Source organism: Oncorhynchus clarkii, chromosome 14 (assembly GCF_045791955.1).
Source record: "Oncorhynchus clarkii lewisi isolate Uvic-CL-2024 chromosome 14, UVic_Ocla_1.0, whole genome shotgun sequence".
Classification (NCBI taxonomy): Eukaryota; Metazoa; Chordata; class Actinopteri; order Salmoniformes; family Salmonidae; genus Oncorhynchus; species Oncorhynchus clarkii.
In genome coordinates, this window is record NC_092160.1 from 38,307,695 (window position 1) to 38,330,080 (window position 22,386).

Consider the following 22,386-nt stretch of genomic DNA (forward strand, 5'->3'; position numbering starts at 1 on the left):
GACTGTAACTGTGCTGCTGGCAATAATTTAATCCCCCCCCCCGACGTTTACTGACACCGGCCATATTCAACGGGTGTTGAGCGTTTCTAAATTCATCAGTTATTCTGGCACACTCAGACGAGAGTGCTCTGAAATCGGCGTCGATAGCCAGAGTGAATTTACGAACGCACCCCAAGGGGCGAGGGTTCCGGCAAAGACAGTACAGTATGAGTATGAAGCAGAAACTGCTTCTCCAATGAAAATCACCGATCACTCTTGTAAGAGATGTCATGGCGATGTTGTCTAACTAAGCTCATGTGCAGAAACAGGTCATCAGGTCTAACGGTCGTCTTGCGCCCAATTGCTTCTGTGCAGGCCTCAAATCAAAAGGCACTCCTTCGATATAAAATACTTTTTTTTTAAGAAAATGAAAACGCCTCAGTTTGTCACTTTCACGAGGTTTGGAGTAATAACATGTTCAACTACTTAAGACATTGTCTCGAATCAAGGTTGTGGATTTCGGGGAAACAAACGGCAAAGGAAGAATGTTTCACTTCTCTCATTGATTTCTCAAACCCCGGCCTTCCTAATGAGCCACTTTAGTCATCACTTTGTGCACAAAAACAGCCATTGAATTATTCAATGGCATGTTGGTGTATCTGCCCTCTCATTGGCTACACTGTTCCCACCTGATCTCACCTCCTCCAGCAGGCCTTCCATCTTTGAGGACATGTATTTCCATTGTTAGAGCGATCACTCAACAATCTTGCCAATATAAAATATCATCTTTGACCAAATACGTAAAACACTCTTAGGCGGTGTAGCAGTGACCAAATGCAAACCTCTACCTCTACCTACCATTTAGGAGTACTACAATCTGTCGGATAAAATGTGTCGGTTTGTTCATGATCAATGTCCCTATCAATTCGATGTGGTTACAATCTATATATACACTGAACAAAAATATGAAAGTAACATGTAAAGTGTTGGTCCCATGTTTCATGAGCTGAAATAAAAGATCCCTGAAATGTTCCATACTCACAAAACGCTTATTTCCATCAAATTGTTTACATCCTTGTTAGTGAGCATTTGTCAAGATAATCCATCCACTTGACAGGTGTGGCATATCAATAAACTGATTAAACAGCATGATAATTACACAGGTGCACCTTGTGCTGGGGACAATAAAAGGCCACTCCAAAATGTGCAGTTTTGTCACACAACACAATGCCACAGACGTCTCAAGTTTTGAGGGAATGTGCAACTGACATGCCGACTGCAGGAACTTCCACCAGAGCTGTTGCCAGAAAATGTTATGTTAATTTCTGGGTGGGCCTGGCTCCCCCAGTGCCCACCCAGGCCCACCCTTGGCTGCACCCCAGCACAATAATGTGAAATCCATAGATTAGGGCCTCATTCATTTCTTTCAATTGACTGATTTCTTTATATGCACTGTAACTCAGTAAAATCTTTGAAATTTTTGCGTTTATATTTTGGTTCAGTATATTTGACTTCTTTCAAGTTTCCAACACGTTGCAACACTTGGTCAAAGGTGGCCCCTAGTAATGGAAGTCTTTGCATAATATTTTATTTATTTATCCGTTATTTTACCCGGTAAATTGACTGAGAACACGTTCTCATTTACAGCAACGACCTGGGGAATAGTTACAGGGGAGAGGAGAGGGATGAATGAGACAATTGTAAATTGGGGATTATTAGGTGACAGTGATGCTTTGAGGGACAGATTGGGAATATCATGTGATATTTACGGAAGCACTCTCATTGGGTCATCTCTCATATTTTCAACGTCTTTGTTCCAAACCATTCATTCCCTTCCTCTGTAGCTGGCAACCGTAGCTTCGTGGACACACACTCTGCAGGTATGGCAGCTGCTGTCGCTACCCCGTTTGTCTCTGAACAGTCAACGACAACGACCCAACAACCAATGCTCGACATATCCAAGCCCCCTGTTATAGAAGGATTTACACCTCTATCTCGACCCAGATAAGAGACGTTCCAGGAGAAGTTGATGAGGAAGTCGAAGGAGAACCCGTTCGTCCCTGTAGGTGAGTTGCGTAATGAGTAACTCTAGGGAAAAGTGTCAACTGCCCACAGCTGTTCCTAGTCGGCTTCAATGCATACTGTTAATAAATTAGATTATTCATGCATTGACTAGACAGTCATTTGGTCATCCATGTGCGTCTTAAGACCAAGACAGACAACCATTTTGTAGCTAGTTAGCTACAGTAGGGAATAGCATACGATCAACTTAATTTGGTACAGCCAGATAGTTTTTAATAAGATGTGTCATGCACAGTGTCCTTGTGGAACCCATAAAGTAGACTAACATGTCATTTGATTGGAACATAGCCGAGTGTTCCAAGCCCCATTATGAAACATTACAGGGCCCACAATGCCTTTTTGTCAAGGAGTTTAATGGTAAACATGTATTATAATGGTAAACTAGTGCAATCAATGGGTCATACAACTAGTGCAATCAATGGGTCATACCCTGGGTGCTAGACTACACAGCTAGACCAGTGGCCAGACTGTCTCTATAACCTAGTTAGGGATTGAACATTTTATGTGAATATAACATCGGACACTACTTCAACATTGGACATGCTCTCTCTCTGCAGCGGTTCATTCCCCTGTGGTTACAGAATGAATTGCATACACAATCTGAATTAAAAACAACCCCCCCCCCCCCTCCCTTTACACACAATCAGGCCTAAAATGTCTTTAAGATTTACATCGGTCAGGGCGCCTGTTTTTTTTTAAGTATTATGATTGCAGACCTTTAGCTTTCTCAAAAACAAAACAGAGAAGCATTTGGATCACTTTAAAACCAAATGGAAGCTACTGAATGCTCCTCCTTTCACATCTATTTTAAAGAGTGATTATGGAAAACCTAATTGTTTGGTTTAAAAAAAAAAATTAAAAAAAATCTCTATTCTGCGTCTCCTCTCCAGGTTGTCTCGGTACAGCTGGAGCGTTGATGTACGGTGTCCGAGCCTTCAAACAAGGCAAGACCCGGCAGTCCCAGCTCCTGATGAAGAGGACGTATCTTCGCACAAGGCTTCACTGTAGTCGCTATCGTCTTCGGCGTGTTCACCACGGCACTGAAGAAAGATCAGCATCAGATTTCTATTCATTTTTTTACTGCAAAACTTTTTTGCAACAGAAAAAAACTAAAACAAGGGGTTTCTTATTAGACAAGTTCAGGTAGTCCCACCTTGTTGTGGTGGTGGATGAAATGTGTTGTTTGAATGTGTCGAAAGACTAACGGAACAGATATTTAAAAGCCCCTGTCCTCCTCCTGAACAACCTTAACTGTGCTTTGGGTTGGTCCAGTGAAGTGAAATGCTCACCCTGTCCTGCAGATGACAAAGCAAGCAGGGCACTGACTGCCTTGAGTTTACAACATAGTTGAAGTGCAACGCAGCCATCCACATATGTGGAAAAACATCTCTGGGTTGGAGGAAAATCTGTTAGTGAGATCCACCTCTGTACAATACAGAGAATTATTCCAAGACTCTGACCACCTTTTTTTATTTTTTAACACAGTGTATTGTCTGTATATTTGTCTGTATGAGCCATGTCAAGTGAAACACTTGGGGCAGGTAGCCTAGTGGTTAGAGTGTAGAGGAGGCAGGTAGCCTAGTGGTTAGAGTGTAGAGGAGGTAGGTAGCCTAGTGGTTAGAGTGTAGAGGAGGCAGGTAGCCTAGTGGTTAGAGTGTAGAGGGTGGCAGGTAGCCTAGTGGTTAGAGTGTAGAGGAGGTAGGTAGCCTAGTGGTTAGAGTGTAGAGGAGGCAGGTAGCCTAGTGGTTTAGAGTGTAGAGGAGGTAGGTAGCCTAGTGGTTAGAGTGTAGAGGAGGCAGGTAGCCTAGTGGTTAGAGTGTAGAGGAGGCAGGTAGCCTAGTGGTTAGAGTGTAGAGGTGGTAGGTAGCCTAGTGGTTAGAGTGTAGAGGAGGCAGGTAGCCTAGTGGTTAGAGTGTAGAGGAGGCAGGTAGTCTAGTGGTTAGAGTGTAGAGGTGGTAGGTAGCCTAGTGGTTAGAGTGTAGAGGGAGCAGGGTAGCCTAGTGGTTAGAGTGTAGAGGGAGCAGGGTAGCCTAGTGGTTAGAGTGTAGAGGGGGCAGGGTAGCCTAGTGGTTAGAGTGTAGAGGGGGCAGGGTAGCCTAGTGGTTAAAGTGTAGAGGGGGCAGGGTAGCCTAGTGGTTAGAGTGTAGAGGGGGTAGGTAGCCTAGTGGTTAGAGTGTAGAGGGGGTAGGTAGCCTAGTGGTTTAGAGTGTAGAGGGGGTAGGTAGCCTAGTGGTTAGAGTGTAGAGGAGGCAGGTAGCCTAGTGGTTAGAGCGTTGGACTAGTAACCGGAAGGTTGTAAGTTCAAACCCCCGAGCTGACAAGGTACAAATCTGTCGTTCGGCCCCTTATTGAAAATAAGAATTTGTTCTTAACTGACTTGCCTAGTTAAATAAAGGTAAAATTTAAAATAAAATAAAAACACACAGCAATGTATCTTCACACACACATAGGGGTTATATGTCTGTCCCTTTTACATTGTTTGTGTGCTATAATATTTAAGATGGAGCATCTGGCTCTTACGACCAATGTAAGTGAACAAGGGGTGTTATAGGGCCTGGTGAAGATATGACCTGGCAGTGTGGGGCTCTTGTAAATAGCAGAGGAACAAGGGGTGTTATAGGACCTGGTGAAGATATGACCTGGCAGTGTGGGGCTCTTGTAAATAGCAGAGGAACAAGGGGTGTTATAGGGCCTGGTGAAGATATGACCTGGCAGTGTGGGGCTCTTGTAAATAGCAGAGGAACAAGGGGTGTTTATAGGGCCTGGTGAAGATATGACCTGGCAGTGTGGGGCTCTTGTAAATAGCAGAGGAACAAGGGGTGTTATAGGGCCTGGTGAAGATATGACCTGGCAGTGTGGGGCTCTTGTAAATAGCAGAGGAACAAGGGGTGTTATAGAGCCTGGTGAAGATATGACCTGGCAGTGTGGGGCTCTTGTAAATAGCAGAGGAACAAGGGGTGTTATAGGGCCTGGTGAAGATATGACCTGGCAGTGTGGGGCTCTTGTAAATAGCAGAGGAACAAGGGGTGTTATAGGGCCTGGTAAGGATATGACCTGGCAGTGTGGGGCTCTTGTAAATAGCAGAGGAACAAGGGGTGTTATAGGGCCTGGTGAAGATATGACCTGGCAGTGTGGGGCTCTTGTAAATAGCAGAGGAACAAGGGGTGTTATAGGGCCTGGTGAAGATATGACCTGGCAGTGTGGGGCTCTTGTAAATAGCAGAGGAACAAGGGGTGTTATAGGGCCTGGTGAAGATATGACCTGGCAGTGTGGGGCTCTTGTAAATAGCAGAGGAACAAGGGGTGTTATAGGGCCTGGTGAAGATATGACCTGGCAGTGTGGGGCTCTTGTAAGGGAGGCAGAGGAACTTCTCAGGTCTTCTCTGGCGTTAGTCCAACGGTTCTCAGCCTGTTTTGGTTACTGTACCACCAAGAACATTTCTCTGCCCAGAGTACTCCTTATTTAAACAGTACGCCTATGGTCTCAAGTCTTCCCAAGTACCCACTGTGTATTGGTCTTATTTAATGCTCACACAAACCTTTTGCTTGATTAAAAATAAAGGAAAATAAAATACCAAAACAGGCCAACTTCTGAGAATTTTTATTGATGAGTTTTCCAGTTCCCGTGTAACATTCTCCTCTGTGTGATAGTCCCAATAGACAACAGCTGATCACAGATTGAGGCAATGCAGTTTAAATGAAGGGGGGGGAAGTGTTTCAAAATAGGACTCAACAGACTAGCGTTCATCAAACGGTTTAAAAGCATGTCCATGTCATTCTAGATATCTTGTTTAATTTGGCCATGATATGAGGACTCTTTAAAAACGTGTCCATGTCATTCTAGACATCTTGTTTAATTTGGCCATGATATGAGGACTCTTTAAAAACAGAGTGTCTGTGGATCGGACTTTTCTTCCCAGGGTTAAAGGTTCTGTGCACGCGGGTGATTCTCTACTTCCACAGTGTCCGCAGGCGACTCTGAATGGTTATCGTTTAATAAAAGTTAGATCAAAGCTGAATCAAAGTTTGGAAGATCACATGATAATTATACAGAACAGAAACCAATATAATAGGATGTTACTGTATGTTTTGTTAAGGGGAAAAAAAACAAACACCTGACTTCGGGATAATTGTTTAAATGGTTGCATTTCTCTCTCATGCAGCCTTAACTCAAGTGGGCTACTAAACAAACAACAAATAAAAAGTGCTTTGAAACAAAAAATAAAAATAGATTTGCTACAATTTATTAACACCTTCTGCCCTACAAGTCACTCACTGTGCGTCATTCAAAACAGTACATAACTAAGATCGATAGAAAAGGTATACATCCCATGAGACTGATGTTGCATAGACAAGACGTCTCACTGGTAAAACTTGGAAGAATTATCCTTCACGAATGACAGTGAGAAAAGTCAAGAGAGGGTGACCACTTGTGCCTAAAGTAGAGGTAAAGAGACATGCGTTGGACATGATGTGGATCTATCCAGGGAGACGGGGTGGTTCCCCAAGGATCTAACAGCCTAAAAACAATTGGCACAACAAGCCCCCTTGGTATGTGAATTCTTCTGATGCTTACGGAGGATCTACCTCAGAATGATTCGTTGGATGTGAAGACACTTATTTGTTGGGAGCGGACTACATTGTCTAGCCTGGTCCCAGATCTGTTTGTGCTGTCCTGCCAACTCCTATGGTCATTGCATAGAACGTATATATATATATATATATATATATATATATATATATATATATATATATATATATATATATATATATATATATATAAATATAAAAAGAAGGGTCATTGTCACGTTTGGCAAGACTGCACAAAACCGATCTGAAACCAGGCTGTAAGTAGTCTAGCTTGGGAAGGAAATTAATCTGTCCAGAAGCACAAACCCTAACAGGAGTAAGGAGGAGTTTAAAGTTCAACAAGACCACAAGCTCATAGCATCTCATTTCTACTAGCTACCGTTAACTAATCAGTTACTACTAGCTACCGTTAAATAATCAGTTACTACTAGCTACAGTTAAATAATCAGTTACTACTAGCTACCGTTAAATAATCAGCTACTACTAGCTACCGTTAAATAATCAGTTACTACTAGCTACCGTTAAATAATCAGTTACTACTAGCTACCGTTAAATAATCAGTTACTACTAGCTACCGTTAAATAATCAGTTACTACTAGCTACCGTTAAATAATCAGTTACTACTAGCTACCGTTAAATAATCAGCTACTACTAGCTACCGTTAAATAATCAGCTACTACTAGCTACCGTTAAATAATCAGCTACTACTAGCTACCGTTAAATAATGAATTAGGAATATCATTCAACAGTGAATGAATAGGTCAATTAATCAATTCTTAATAATAAAACAAACAAACAGGCATAGGTGGTTTACAATCTACTCCTAATGTAGTCTACTCCTAATGTAGTCTACTCCTAATGTAGTCTACTCCTAATGTAGTCTACTCCTAATGTAGTCTACTCCTAATGTAGTCCACTCCTAATGTAGTCTACTCCTAATGTAGTCTACTCCTAATGTAGTCTACTAGAAATGTAGTCTACTCCTAATGTAGTCTACTCCTAATGTACTCCTAATGTAGTCTACTCCTAATGTAGTTTACTCCTAATGTAGTCTACTCCTAATGTAGTCTACTCCTAATGTAGTCTACTCCTAATGTACTCCTAATGTAGTCTACTCCTAATGTAGTCTACTCCTAATGTAGTTCCTGAACAGGACATGTTAGACCTTTACACATGAAATAAAATACAAATTACAGTGGAGATTAAACTAATCTGGTATTTTATAAAATGACAAAACACTTATTGGGAGACGCATCATGCTTGAGAGAGAGAGAGAGAGAGGGGTCTGACCCAATATCCTCTGTAGTTTAGGAGCAGGAAGGAGTTTAATAAAGACTATACAGTAACAATATTTTTCTTAACGTCAGTAATGTAGTGGTCAAAATAGAAGCATTGTTGAGGGAAGTTAAAAGGACAGAGGGCAGTCGGAACGTTCCACGATAAAAGGACAGAGAGCAGTCGGAACGTTCCACGTTAAAAGGACAGAGGGCAGTCGGAACGTTCCACGATAAAAGGACAGAGGGCAGTTGGAACGTTCCACGTTAAAAGGACAGAGGGCAGTCGGAACGTTCCACGTTAAAAGGACAGAGGGTAGTCGGAACGTTCCACGATAAAAGGACAGAGGGCAGTCGGAACGTTCCACGTTAAAAGGACAGAGAGCAGTCGGAACGTTCCACGTTAAAAGGTGTAGTGACTTATATTTCCACTGGATACATTTACATCAGAATAAGGAAAGATGGTGGGAGAGGCAAAGTACCTTTCCTCCGGGTAGAAACATAGCAGAAACAGGAGGGACACGTAGCAGAGACAGGAGGGACACGTAGCAGAGACAGGAGGGACACGTAGCAGAGACAGGAGGGACACGTAGCAGAGACAGGAGGGACACGTAGCAGAGACAGGAGGGACACGTAGCAGAGACAGGAGGGACACGTAGCAGAGACAGGAGGGACACGTAGCAGAGACAGGAGGGACACGTAGCAGAGACAGGAGGGACACGTAGCAGAGACAGGAGGGACACGTAGCAGAGACAGGAGGGACACGTAGCAGAGACAGGAGGGACACGTAGCAGAGACAGGAGGGACACGTAGCAGAGACAGGAGGGACACGTAGCAGAGACAGGAGGGACACGTAGCAGAGACAGGAGGGACACGTAGCAGAGACAGGAGGGACACGTAGCAGAGACATAGGAGGGACACGTAGCAGAGACAGGAGGGACACGTAGCAGAGACAGGAGGGACACGTAGCAGAGACAGGAGGGACACGTAGCAGAGACAGGAGGGACACGTAGCAGAGACAGGAGGGACACGTAGCAGAGACAGGAGGGACACGTAGCAGAGACAGGAGGGACACGTAGCAGAGACAGGAGGGACACGTAGCAGAGACAGGAGGGACACGTAGCAGAGACAGGAGGGACACGTAGCAGAGACAGGAGGGACACGTAGCAGAGACAGGAGGGACACGTAGCAGAGACAGGAGGGACACGTAGCAGAGACAGGAGGGACACGTAGCAGAGACAGGAGGGACACGTAGCAGAGACAGGAGGGACACGTAGCAGAGACAGGAGGGACACGTAGCAGAGACAGGAGGGACACGTAGCAGAGACAGGAGGGACACGTAGCAGAGACAGGAGGGACACGTAGCAGAGACAGGAGGGACACGTAGCAGAGACAGGAGGGACACGTAGCAGAGACAGGAGGGACACGTAGCAGAGACATAGGAGGGTCTGAACATAAAACAACCCTACATCAGAAGAAGACCTATACGATTAGAGGCTAGTACACATTCTGCCTAAATGCAAACAGGGTTCATAACTCAAGAGCAGTTTTAAAAGAAGGGAAACCTTCGTCGCCACCCCGCCGTTCCATTGGCCGTACTAGCGCACCAGAGGTGTCTGTTTGAGGGCTATGAGGACCGAGCGCATCCGGGACACGTCCTTGGCCGTCCTGTTGGTCTTGGGGTTGAAGTCACAGAGACGGGCCACTCTCTCCCACCCCGTCCCTGGGCTGTCGCCGTCAGCCTCAGACAGGAAGGCCTCTTCAGATGCCCTGGAGGAAAGGGAAGGGAGATATGGACGAGGTGTTTGAGGAACGGTTTCCACGGACACAGATTAAGCCTGGTCCTGGACTAATTCATTTACAATGCTCAATGGAGAATCTCCTTTGGCATAACATTTTATTCGAGGACTTTAATCTGAGTCAGGAAAACCGTCCCGCAGAGATTAGCACCACTGATATGTCATGTTTTAATCTGAGTCAGGAAAACCGTCCCATAGAGATTATCACCACTGATATGTCATGTTTTAATCTGAGTCAGGAAAACCGTCCCGCAGAGATTAGCACCACTGATAAATCACACTTTAATCTGAGTCAGGAAAACCGTCCCATAGAGATTAGCACCACTGATATGTCATGTTTTAATCTGAGTCAGGAAAACCGTCCCATAGAGATTAAAGCATGACATATCAGTGGTGCTAATCTCTGCGGGACGGTTTTCCTGACTCAGATTAAAGCATGACATATCAGTGGGTCTAATCTCTATGGGACGGTTTTCCTGACTCAGATTAAAACATGACATATCAGTGGTACTAATCTCTATGGGACGGTTTTCCTGACTCAGATTAAAACATGACATATCAGTGGTGCTAATTTCTATGGGACGGTTTTCCTGACTCAGATTAAAACATGACATATCAGTGGTGCTAATCTCTATGGGACGGTTTTCCTGACTCAGATTAAAACATGACATATCAGTGGTGCTAATCTCTATGGGACGGTTTTCCTGACTCAGATTAAAACATGACATATCAGTGGTGCTAATCTCTATGGGACGGTTTTCCTGACTCAGATTAAAACATGACATATCAGTGGTGCTAATTTCTATGGGACGGTTTTCCTGACTCAGATTAAAACATGACATATCAGTGGTGCTAATCTCTATGGGACGGTTTTCCTGACTCAGATTAAAGTGTGATTTATCAGTGGTGCTAATCTGAGTCAGGAAAACTGTCCCATAGAGATTAGCACCACTGATATGTCATGTTTGAATCTGTTCATGTCACAGACTCATAGCGTATGTACAGTTGACTAAAACTGACACACACACACACACACACACACACACTGTATTAAAAATAGGCTACATGCATTTTTGGCAAATGTTCACAATTTAAATAATTCCGAAAAATTTCGATAAAACACTGTTGTGATTTATGGACATAGTCAAATAGAGTCCCTCCAAGACCCAAATGAGCCCTCACATCATGTGTTAATTCACTGGTTAGTTTCACAGTTGGAACATGCAAACAAAGTAATGCCAAAGACAATCCTACACCAAAAGCAGAAGAGTTGTAAAAGCCTACACAAAGCCTAGCACTTCAGAGTTGGGCTGATGGTAGAAAGTCTCATCAATAAATCCTAGTGTGCAGTAGAGCGAGACAATAGACAGGTCAGTTGCACACAACAGACAAAGAGGTAAGAGTTGTTAGCACAGGAAGCCAGTGACAGGAGACGAGAGAACGAAACAAGATTCAAGAGAGGAAGTTCCGTCACATGAACATTGTAGACCGATCAAGGTGGAATCCAGGTGGAAGCTATGACCCCCTTATTGATGTCACCTATTAAATCCACTTTTAAAATCAGTGTAAATGAAGGGGAGGTGGTGATAGGACAAAAAGATTGAAGTGTCTTTGAACGGGGGGGACGGGGGGGGTATAGTAGTAGGTGCCAGGCGCAGCGGTTTGAGTCAAGAACTGCAACGCTGCTGGGTTTTTCCCGCCCAATAGTTTCCCGTGTCTATCAAGAATGGTCCACCTCCCAAAGGACATCCAGCCAATAGCAGGCCAGTGTTGGGAAAACAGGCCATCGATGACAGTCAGACAGACAATCAGACAGTCAACAGACAGTCAACAGACAGTCAGACAGTCAACAGACAGTCAGACAGTCAACAGACAGTCAGACAGTCAACAGACAGTCAGACAGTCAACAGACAGTCAGACAGTCAACAGACAGACAGTCAACAGTCAACAGACAGTCAGACAGTCAACAGTCAACAGACAGTCAACAGTCAACAGACAGTCAGCAGACAGTCAGACAACAGAGTCAGACAGTCAGTCAACAGAGTCAGACAGTCAGTCAACAGAGTCAGACAGTCAGTCAACAGACAGTCAGACAGTCAGGCAACAGACAGTCAGACAGTCAGGCAACAGACAGTCAGACAGTCAGGCAACAGTCAGACAGTCAACAGACAGTCAGGCAACAGTCAAGACAGTCAACAGTCAGGCAACAGTCAAGACAGTCAACAGACAGTCAGGCAACAGTCAAGACAGTCAACAGTCAGGCAACAGACAGTCAGGCAACAGACAGTCAACAGACAGTCAACAGACAGTCCAGTACAACATTGGCGTCCAAAGACCCATACAAATAATGCAGAGCTCGTCATACCTGTAAAAGCATGGAGTATGACAACCAACGACCTTACAGAGAAACTGAGGTTGCAGTGGGCTAGGGAACGAAAACACTGGAGAATTGGAAAAACATTGCCTGGCCTGGTCTGAACGAATCCTGGGTTCCTGCCGTTTCAAAAATGATGGGAGGGCTCCACTCTAGATAGAACCACGAGTACATGCATCCATCACGCAGCGTGTCAACATTGCAGGCAGGTGGTGATGGTGTGGGCTGTGTTTTCATGGCACACATTGGGCCCCTTGATAAAAGTGGAGCGGTTGGTACTTAAAACCTCTAGTGACTCCCCTCTCTAGCGTAATCATCGACTGACACTAATTAGCATAACGCAACGGACATTCCTAGAAAATATTCCTATTCATGAAAATCACAAGTGAAATATATTGAGACACAGCTTAGCCTTTTGTTAATCACCCTGTCATCTCAGATTTTCAAAATATGCTTTACAGCCAAAGCTAGACAAGCATTTGTGTAAGTTTATCGATAGCATAGCATTTTGTCCAACTAGCAGCAGGTAACTTGGTCACGGAAATCAGAAAAGCAATCAAATTAAATCGTTTACCTTTGATGAGCTTCGGATGTTTTCACTCACGAGACTCCCAGTTAGATAGCCAATGTTCCTTTTTTCCAAAAATATTATTTTTGTAGGCGAAATAGCTCCGTTTGTTCTTCACGTCCTATTCGCTTTTCCAAATGAGCAGTAATTTAGAATGCATAAGATCCTGTATTTACGATAGAGACAGCGCTTCTCCCTTTGTTCCTCAGTCTTCCCGCTCTTTCACTAAAACCCAGCCCCCTTTTTCTTTGTGTAACAAGCTGTCATATCTGTTCCGCCCGCTCGTGACGTTTTCCTTTATGACAATTTGTAATCAATGTCTGATTAATTCTGTGTATATATAATTCTGTGTGATTATTTAGGTAGTTGGTAAATAAATAATTAAACCCAATTTTGTATTGCTGATTCAACTTGTTAGCCAGGGTTCGTGAAGATAACCAAGAATTTACAACTTCCAGATGAGACTGAAATAAGGTGACGATTAATAGTGACTGCTATTGATGTAAAATATTACTAGGTCTTTAAGAGTTTATTCGGAAGATAACAGCTCTATAAATATTATTTTGTGGTGCCCCGACTTTCTAGTTAATTACATTTACATGATTAGCTCAATCAGGTAATATTAATTACAGAGGAAGGATTTTATAGAAGTGTTGGTTCCATGTTTTATGAGCTGAAATAAAACATCTCAAATGTTCCATATGCACAAAAAGGTTATTTCTCTCAAATGTTGTGCACAAATTAGTTTACATCCCTGTTAGTGAGCATTTCTCCTTTCCCAAGATAACCCATCCACCTGACAGGTGTGTCATATGAAGAAGCTGATGAAACAACATGATCATTACACAGGTGCACCTTGTGTTGGGGACAAAATACTACTGCAGTTGTCACAACACAATGCCACAGATGTCTCAAGTTGAGGGAGTGTGCAATTGGCATGCTGACTGCAGGAATGTCCACCAGAGCTGTTGCCAAATAATTTAATGTTAATTTCTCTCTACCATAAGCTTTTTTTTGTTTTAGAGAATTTGTCAGTACGTCCAACCGGCCTCACAACTGCAGACCACCTGTAATCACGCCAGCCCAGGACCTCCACATCTGGCTCCTTCACCTGCGGTATCGTCTGAGACCAGCCACCTGGACAGCTGATGAAACTGTGGGTTTGAACAACAATCATTTCTGCACAAACTGTCAGAATCCGTCTCAGGGAAACGTGCTCGTCTACGTGCTCATCGTCCTCACCAGGGTCTTGATCGGACTGCGGTTCGGCATCATAAACAGAGTTCAGTGGGCAAATTCTCACCTTCGATGGCGACTGGTATGCTGAAGAAGTGTGCTCGTCGCGGATGAATCCTAGTTTCAGGTGTACAAGGCAGGATGGCGTCGTGTGGGTGAGCGGTTTGCTGATGTCAACATTGTGAATAGAGGGTGGGGTTATGGTATGGGCAGGTACAAGCTACGGACAACAAACACAATTGCATTTTAAATCGATGGCAATTTTAAATGCACATACATGACCAAAAGTATGTGGACACCTGCTTGTCGAACAGTTCATTCCAAAATCATGGGCATTAATATAGAGTTGGTTCCCCCTTTGCTATAATAACAGCCTCCACTCTTCTGGGAAGGCATTAATATGGAGTTGGTCCCACCTTTTGCTGCAATAACAGCCTCCACTCTTCTGGGAAGGCATTAATATGGAGTTGGTTCCCCCTTTGCTGCTATAACAGCCTCCACTCTTCTGGGAAGGCTTTCCACTAGATGTTGGAACATTGCTGCTATAACAGCCTCCTCTCTTCTAGGAAGGCATTTTATTAGATGGAATATTGCTGCGGAGACTCTGTGCCGGTAGGTCAAGTTCTTCCACACCGATCTCAACAAGCCATTTCTGTAGGGACCTCGCTTTGTGCACGGGGGGGGGGGGGGGGGGGGGGCGTTGTCATGCTGAAACAGCAGAGGGTCTTCCCCAAAATGTAGCCACAAAGTTGGAAGCACAGAATCATCTAGAATGCCATTGTATGCTGTAGCGTTAAGATTTCTATTGGAACTAAAGGGCCTGAACCATGAAACAGCCCCAGACCATTATTCCTCATCCACCAAACTTTACAGTTGAAGTTGAGTTGAGCAGAATCCACTAATTTGTAGGGGTGTCCACATATGTTTGTTTATATAGTATAGATACCGTTATCCTGAGGCCCCTTGTCGTACCATTGATACGCCGCCATCACCTTTGTTTCATAACGCACGGATCCATGTCGCAAGAATATGTACACATTTTCAGCTTCCAGAAATTGTCTCAGTTCTTCCATGGCTTGCATACTCAGACATGTCAGCCATTGAGCATGTTTGGGATGCTCTGGATAGACGTGTCACCCATTGAGCATGTTTGGGATGCTCTGGATAGACGTGTCAGCCATTGAGCATGCTTGGGATGCTCTGGATAGACGTGTCAGCCATTGAGCATGTTTGGGATGCTCTGGATAGACGTGTCAGCCATTGAGCATGTTTGGGATGCTCTGGATAGACGTGTCAGCCATTGAGCATGTTTGGGATGCTCTGGATAGACGTGTCAGCCATTGAGCATGTTTGGGATGCTCTGGACAGTGGTTTTCCAGTTCCCGCCAACATCCAGCAACTTCGCCATTGAAAAGGAGTGGGACAACATTTGCAGTTGTGAATGAGAACTTGTTCTCAACTAGCTTACCTGGTTAAATAAAGGTGAGAAAAAAAAATTCATAGGCCACAATCAACAGCCTGATCAACTCTATGCAAAGGAGATATGTCACGCCAGATACTGACTGGTTTTCTGATCCACAACCCTTTTTTATTTTTAAGGTATCTGTGACCAACATATCTGTATTCTTAGTCATGTGAAAATCAGATTAGAGCCTAATGAATTCATTTCAATTTAATCATTTTACTGTAACTCAGTAAAATCTTTGAAATGTTTGCGTTTTATATTTTTGTTCAGTACAGAACACGAAAGCAAAGACCCCAAAGAATAAAAGATGTTTACGACTGAAAGAGAAAAGCATGAACTGGATAGAAATAATTTAATAGTTATTTACATTCTGAAAGTATTCAGACCCCTTCATTTCCCCCATATTTTGTTACATTACAGCCTTATTCTAAAATGGATTCAAGTATTCCCCCCCCCCCCCCCCCCATCTACACACAATACCCCAGGATGACATCACAATACCCCATGATGACATCACAATACCCTATGGTGACATCACAATACCCCATGATGACATCACAATACCCCATGATGACAAAGTGAAAACAGGTTTAGAAAATCTTGCAAATGTATAAAATAAAAACTGAAATAACTTATTTACATTTAGATTTTTTGCTAAGAGACTCGCAATTGAGCTCAGATCCTGTATCCTGTTTCCATTGATAATCCTTGATGTTTCTACGACTTCATTGGAGTGAACCTGTGGTAAATTAAATTGATATGACAACACACCTGTCTTTATAAGTTCCCACATTTGACAGTGCATGTCAGAGCAAAAAACCAAGCCATGAGGTCGAAGGAATTGTCCGTAGAGCTCCGAGACAGGATTGTGTGGAGGCACAGATCTGGGGAAGGGTGCCAAAACATTTCTGCAGCATTGGATGTCCCCAAGAACACAGTGGCCTCCATCATTCTCAAGGATGGGGCGGCAGGTAGCCTATTGGTTAGAGCGTTGGGCCAGTAACAACCTGACAAGGTAAAAATCTGTCATTCTGCCCCCTGAACAAGGCAGTTTACCCACTGTTCCCCGGTAGGCTGTCATTGTCAATAAGAATTTGTTCTTATCTGCCTAGTTAAATAAAGGTTCAAATACATTTTAATAAAAAAAAAATATATATATATATTTTTTAACCTTTATTTAACTAGGCAGATATATATATATATATATATTTAATGGACGAAGTTTGGCACCACCAAGACGGGGGAGAAGGGCCTTGGTCAGATTCTCTGGTCTGATGAACTCTTTGGCCAGAAGCATCACATCTGGAGGAAACCTGGCACCATCCCTACGGTGAAGCATGGTGGTGGCAGCATCATGCTGTGGGGATGTTTTTCAGCGGCAGGGAGACTAGTCAGGATCAGGGGAAAGATGAACGGCGCAAAGTGTAGAGAGAACCTGCTCCAGAGCACTCAGGACCTCAGACTAGGGTGAAGGTTCACCTTCCAACAGGACAACGACCCGAAGCACACAGCCAAGGCAACGCAAAAAGTCTCTGAATGTCCTTGAGTGGCCCAGCCAGAGCCTGGACTTCAACCTGATCGAACATCTCTGGAGAGACCTGAAAATAGCTGTGCAGCAACGCTCCCAATCCAACCTGACAGAGCTTGAGAGGATCTGCAGAGAAGAATGGGAGAAACTTCCCAAATTCAGGTGTGCCAAGCTTGTAGTGTCATACCCAAGAAGACTAGAGGCTGTAATCGCTGCCAAAGGTGCTTCAACAAAAGTACTGAGTAAAGGGTCTGAATACTCATGTAAATGTGATATTTCAGTGCTTTATTTTTTATACATCTGCAAAACAAATCTAAAAACCTGTTTTTGCTTTGTAATTATGGGGTATTGTGATGTCATTATGGGGTATTGTGATGTCATTATGGGATATTGTGATGTCATTATGGGGTATTGTGATGTCATTATGGGGTAGTGTGATGTCATTATGGGGTAGTGTGATGTCATTATGGGATATTGTGATGTCATTATGGGATATTGTGATGTCATTATGGGGTATTGTGATGTCATTATGGGATATTGTGATGTCATTATGGGATATTGTGATGTCATTATGGGATATTGTGATGTCATTATGGGGTAGTGTGTGTAGATCGATGATGGAAAAACTACAACTTAATCCATATTAGAATAAGGCTGTAACGTAACAAAATGTGGAAAAAGTCTAGAGGTCTGAATATGTCCCGAATGCACTGTAAGTGTAGGATAACACAGGGCATTAAAATAGTTAAACATTAGTTCATAGTTAAATCAACTTTGATAAATCAATACAAAACGCAAATGAGAAGTCACGTGTCATTTAGTTATATCATATCCATCCACTTTCCTTAGTTTATGCCAGTTCAGATCTATTACAACATTTTCAGCTTGGTGACACACACCCTAAATAATGAACCATATCTGTCTGTTACAAAAAGCAGGCCAACAAAACATTGGAGCCCTGGGGGCAGAGGTCAGCGCAGCTATCACAGTTCCAAGTTTCCACTCTGTTTAGGATATTTACCAGGAAATCCTGTCCACATTATTATATATATATTTTTTTAGGTACATGAATAAAGTCAACTTTCTGTGACAGTCTATTTGGAAGTCAATAAGCCTAAGCTTATAAATCCTATTTCCTGGTCTGATGTCACAATGGAAATAACCACACATTCTTATAACATTGTTGCTCTTAGATTCTGACAGTGAACTATTCATTCAGATTCATTAGATGCATATTTAGCCTAATATATATTTAGTATATTGTTATACTTGTATTTCCTGTTGTGTTATTTGAGGGAACCATGTAGGAAGTAAACCGAGTTAGGTAGGAACTAACCTGTTGTTGGCCTTGTTCTTCTCCATCTGTTCATGCTGGTGCACATGCCAGTCCTCCAGCTCTTTCTTGGCCTTCTCTTTCCACTCAGCCTCCGCTGCCTTGGACGCTGAGTCTTCAGGGTTCACATACACACAGGGAACGATGAGGATGATATGATCAATACAGAATCTGCACAATACCAGGGTCCTTATTCAGTAGGAACGAAACGGAAGCAAACAGGCGGAAATGGCCAGGATGACCTGAATTTGTCCAAGAAAAAATTGCTTGTTTTCATTTTGTCGTTGCAAAAGGTTTTGCTACGGTGTGCACGAATGAATATAACCCAGGATTAAACGTTTTAGTCCACAATGCATTTGTATGAGCTACAGAAGGTGGTGCTCTTTTCTCAGGAGATTCAATACAGCAGGAACAAGCCCAACTCCAGCATACCATACAGGACAAGACACTGAGTGGAACCCAAATGAAGGGTGGTTCACACACACAAATAGACAGACTATTCAACCTAATATTTGTAGGTATTTTATTTAGCTTTTTAGCAGGCAGGGTAAAAAAAACTTGACATTTAGGTGTCAACCTTCGTCAGTGTGTACATTGACTGGACAAAATACTGACTGAGAAGTCAGTGGTAGATACTGCATGTATCACAGCGGTGGTAGTAGTATGTAAGTCTGAAGTAGCTGGGTGTGTGTCCAAACCGGCACCCTATTCCCTACATAGTGCACTACTTTTGACCAGAACCCTATGGACCCTGGCTAAAAGTAGTGCACTATATAGGGAACCGAGTACCATACCTTAGCCTCTGCGGTTTACTTACCTAGTTGCTCCAGCCGTTCCTTCTGCTCCTCCCTCCACTTACGCAGGCTCTCAGGCTCTGCTCTCAGAGAATCCACCTGGGCGATGGCCGCATAGCTGTCCGATGGACCGTTGGACTCCTGGGGGGGAGGGGGACCAGGACCAGGCATGAGACATAAGAACCACCAGTCATAGGCTGCTTGTACAAAGGCAGCCCAATTATTGGCAAAAGATCTGATTGGTCAAAAGACCAATTAGTGGAAAAAATTGGGCTGCCCGTGTAAACGCAGCCATAAGACCAGGCATAGACTAGCCCATTATGAGCTGATGTATCCTAGCTTGCGGTGCCTGCAGGCTAGACATACACCATACATAAAGGCATAGTGCCGAGCGGTTAACCAAAATGTTGGTTATTAAACAACTAATTGACCGACGTCAATTCAAATATTAGAATTCCATTTTGTACCATTTTTATCTGTGAGCTTGATGTGCAGTTTCTGTAGAGATACATCAGATCAAGCCTGAACTGTGCGATTGTAGTATGGATTTGTAGTTTCCAACAGACCAATATTCAACACAGTTCAGTGCAAAAAACTCGGGTAATTAACTACAATGACCATAATCCACTGCGCGCCCGCTTAAACTTGTCCGGTCTGTGCGGCGCAGACGAAGAGAGAGAGAACGCACGATCGAGGGGGATAGAAAGCAATTGCTTCACGAGCCTGAAAATACACGATTTAAGTGATTGATAGTTGGTATTCAGCAGTAAAATAAATAGGCCTAGGACTTATTTACTTTGAAGAAATACTAAAATAGTGATTTTGTCAGACAGCAGCTCTATAGAGATGAGATGATGACTTGGAGTGAAACAAAATCATTGAATAAATGATGGAAAATAAGTGATAAGCATTAGTCACTACAATCATGGGGCTTTTATGAACTATTTAATTCTGTGTTGTTACAGCATTCAACTTACAAAAAAAAAAATGATTGAAACTGAAATCTGTGATCATTTTTTAAATAATCTAACCGACCTCAAAAAGCATTAAATCGCTCAGCACTAATAAGGCATGAGGACAACCAGGTCATTCAATAGTAACAGCTGGACACTGAGGAGTAAAATGCATAAATCCTTAAAGGGCAGCCGAACTTCCTGATTTGGCCTCATTTTAGATTTGGCTCATTAAGACATACCAACGGCTATGAGTTGATTTCGGGGTTTGATGTGGATGTCTTGTGTACGTACGTGTTTGCAGGTGGGAAGAGTTAGCCAAATTATTTTTCACTAATAGGCTTCAGCCTTGGTGTGCAAATGTGGCAAAGTTGGTTTAACAATAAATTTACACAATAGTCATGTTGCACACTTTTAACTTCTCATTAAATGCTTTCAATATCTGTATATGAATTTATAGTTGTTTTGAGGTTTTTTAAGTATTGGAATTTGAACATACAGTCAGTCCCATGTAGCCTACATTGTGTAGTTTACAGATGATCCCTAACTACCCCCATTGGGATATCCAAAGTCAAACCACATTTACCACGGCATTATGATGGGGTGACGATTACTTGTGTGCTGCCAGCTGTGGGCAGGATTGAAACAAACCCAACCTTAAATTATATTATGTTGTGACATACTCAGGTACGAAACACTGTTTTGGATGACTGATTTTGGCCAAAATTATCCTATTTACACTGTTGTCAATTTTGACAGTAGAATAAATTATTTGGACTCATAGGCAGTTTTCTAAAAAATATATATATATATATTATATATTATTTTTTATTATGGGCAGTTGGTCTTTACCTTACCCAACAAAATGTATCTTGTCATGCTTCCTTGAACAACAATGGACTTACCATAGAGATTGCGGTACCTGTTTCAGGTGTGTCATCTGCTACAGGTACAGCATCACTTAAATTCAGACACAGCCTCACTTACAAAACAAACCTGCAATAACATGTCTAAGTACATAATTGAAAAAAAAAAAAAGTTAATTCTCATTAGAAGTGTTCCTCTCTTACCAGCACAAACATGTTTCCGTTTACCGTGGCCGCTGATGCCTCTGCAAATCCGGCATCTGACAGATGAAACAACAAACGACTTTAAAAGAACCGTGCATTTTTGCTTTATTTTGGTGGATAACTAGTGACACAGTAGTGCATTAACACCTGTTTGGCCAGTAAGGTAAAATAGCTTCTCACCACCACAATTGGCTAACCTAATTTGACCTGAGGATAACTTCAAGACATTACACAATCACATCCAGACAAGTGACAAAACTATAGACATCATTCGACTCAGGGTGAAAAGTTAGTGTGCTGCTCCAACTAAAGTAACGTTACTGTTTACATTGACAGCTGTCAATTAGCTAAAATTAAATTAGTTATCTGGTTATCTAACTATAGTACTAATACAAGTTCATTGTTATCGTCTCAGTTAGCAACTTAAGCATACAGTTTACCATATAGTTAGCAACTTACCATATAGTTAGCAACTTTAGCATATAGTTAGCAACTTTAGCATATAGTTAGCAACTTACCACATAGTTAGCAACTTACCATATAGTTAGCAACTTTAGCATATAGTTAGCAACTTTAGCATATAGTTAGCAACTTTAGCATATAGTTAGCAACTTTAGCATATAGTTAGCAACTTTAGCATATAGTTAGCAACTTACCATATTGTACAGGAGCAGGTGAATCAGCTGTCGGCGGTTGTTCGAGGAACTCAGCGAATCCCTCCAAAGCTCCGAGTCCTTCGTCGTAATTCTCGATCACCGCTATTTCGCTTTCTTGCTGAGCTAAGAAAGCTGCAGCTGGGTCCACCTCGACAGGCAGCACTCCGTTGTCAGATGCGAACTCGAAATCTGAATCAGCCATCTTTCACACACACAATAAATAAAATAAATGAAGTGTAGCAACGCCACTACCGTTATATTATTGCTTGTTTATCTTGCTGGCTATCAATGAATTGAGCTGAGAGAGAAGAGCTTATGATGATGGATATATATCTGACTCAGGCAGAACATGCAACTAACCCAACTTTTTCATGAACTGTTGTCAGCTAATAGAAGAATGAATAAGGACTAACGTTATCGCGAGCTTCTTTCTGACTGTGATGATTCATGATTGCTCACTTTCAACTTGCCTGCCACACGAACTTCCAACTGTTGGTTTATTAGGATGTGTCTCTATCTGCTGGAGAAACCTAGAAATGCACTCCTATTTCCTAACCGGTATCTGAACTAAACGTTTTCGTATTGCCTAATTAGGGTAGTGTGTATAAACCTTTTGAATTTGTTAGTATATAATTGAGCATACTATCAGAATATAAAATCATTAGAATACAATACAATAAATTATT

General features: G+C 42.7%; 1 protein-coding gene across 2 annotated transcripts; it reads right to left on the reverse strand.

Moving 5' to 3' along the window:
- Window positions 1-9,316: 9,316 nt before the first annotated feature.
- LOC139366589 (clathrin light chain B-like) lies at window positions 9,317-22,177 on the reverse strand. Of its 2 annotated transcripts, none has more exons than XM_071104266.1 (6): window positions 22,160-22,177; window positions 21,701-21,902; window positions 21,045-21,100; window positions 19,045-19,162; window positions 18,231-18,342; window positions 9,317-9,694 (listed from the first exon to the last, which is right to left on the reverse strand). In XM_071104266.1, exons 2-6 carry the CDS (start codon window positions 21,900-21,902, stop codon window positions 9,523-9,525), a joined length of 660 nt encoding a protein of 219 aa, XP_070960367.1. In that variant the 5' UTR covers window positions 22,160-22,177; the 3' UTR covers window positions 9,317-9,522. The 2 variants fall into 2 exon arrangements, with proteins under 2 accessions (XP_070960367.1, XP_070960366.1); XM_071104265.1 differs by lacking the exon at window positions 22,160-22,177 and adding an exon at window positions 22,061-22,136.
- Window positions 22,178-22,386: the final 209 nt, after the last annotated feature.

Bases quoted from the DNA above. Each gene is read 5' to 3' on its own strand.
- LOC139366589 (XM_071104266.1), bottom strand. From the start codon at position 21,902: ATGGCTGATTCAGATTTCGAGTTCGCATCTGACAACGGAGTGCTGCCT. The intron at 21,101-21,700 runs GTAAGTTGCTAA...TTCATCTGTCAG, and splicing joins ACCTGCTCCTGTACAATATG to ATGCCGGATTTGCAGAGGCA. The intron at 18,343-19,044 runs GTAAGTAAACCG...TGAACCCTGAAG, and splicing joins GGAACGGCTGGAGCAACTAG to ACTCAGCGTCCAAGGCAGCG.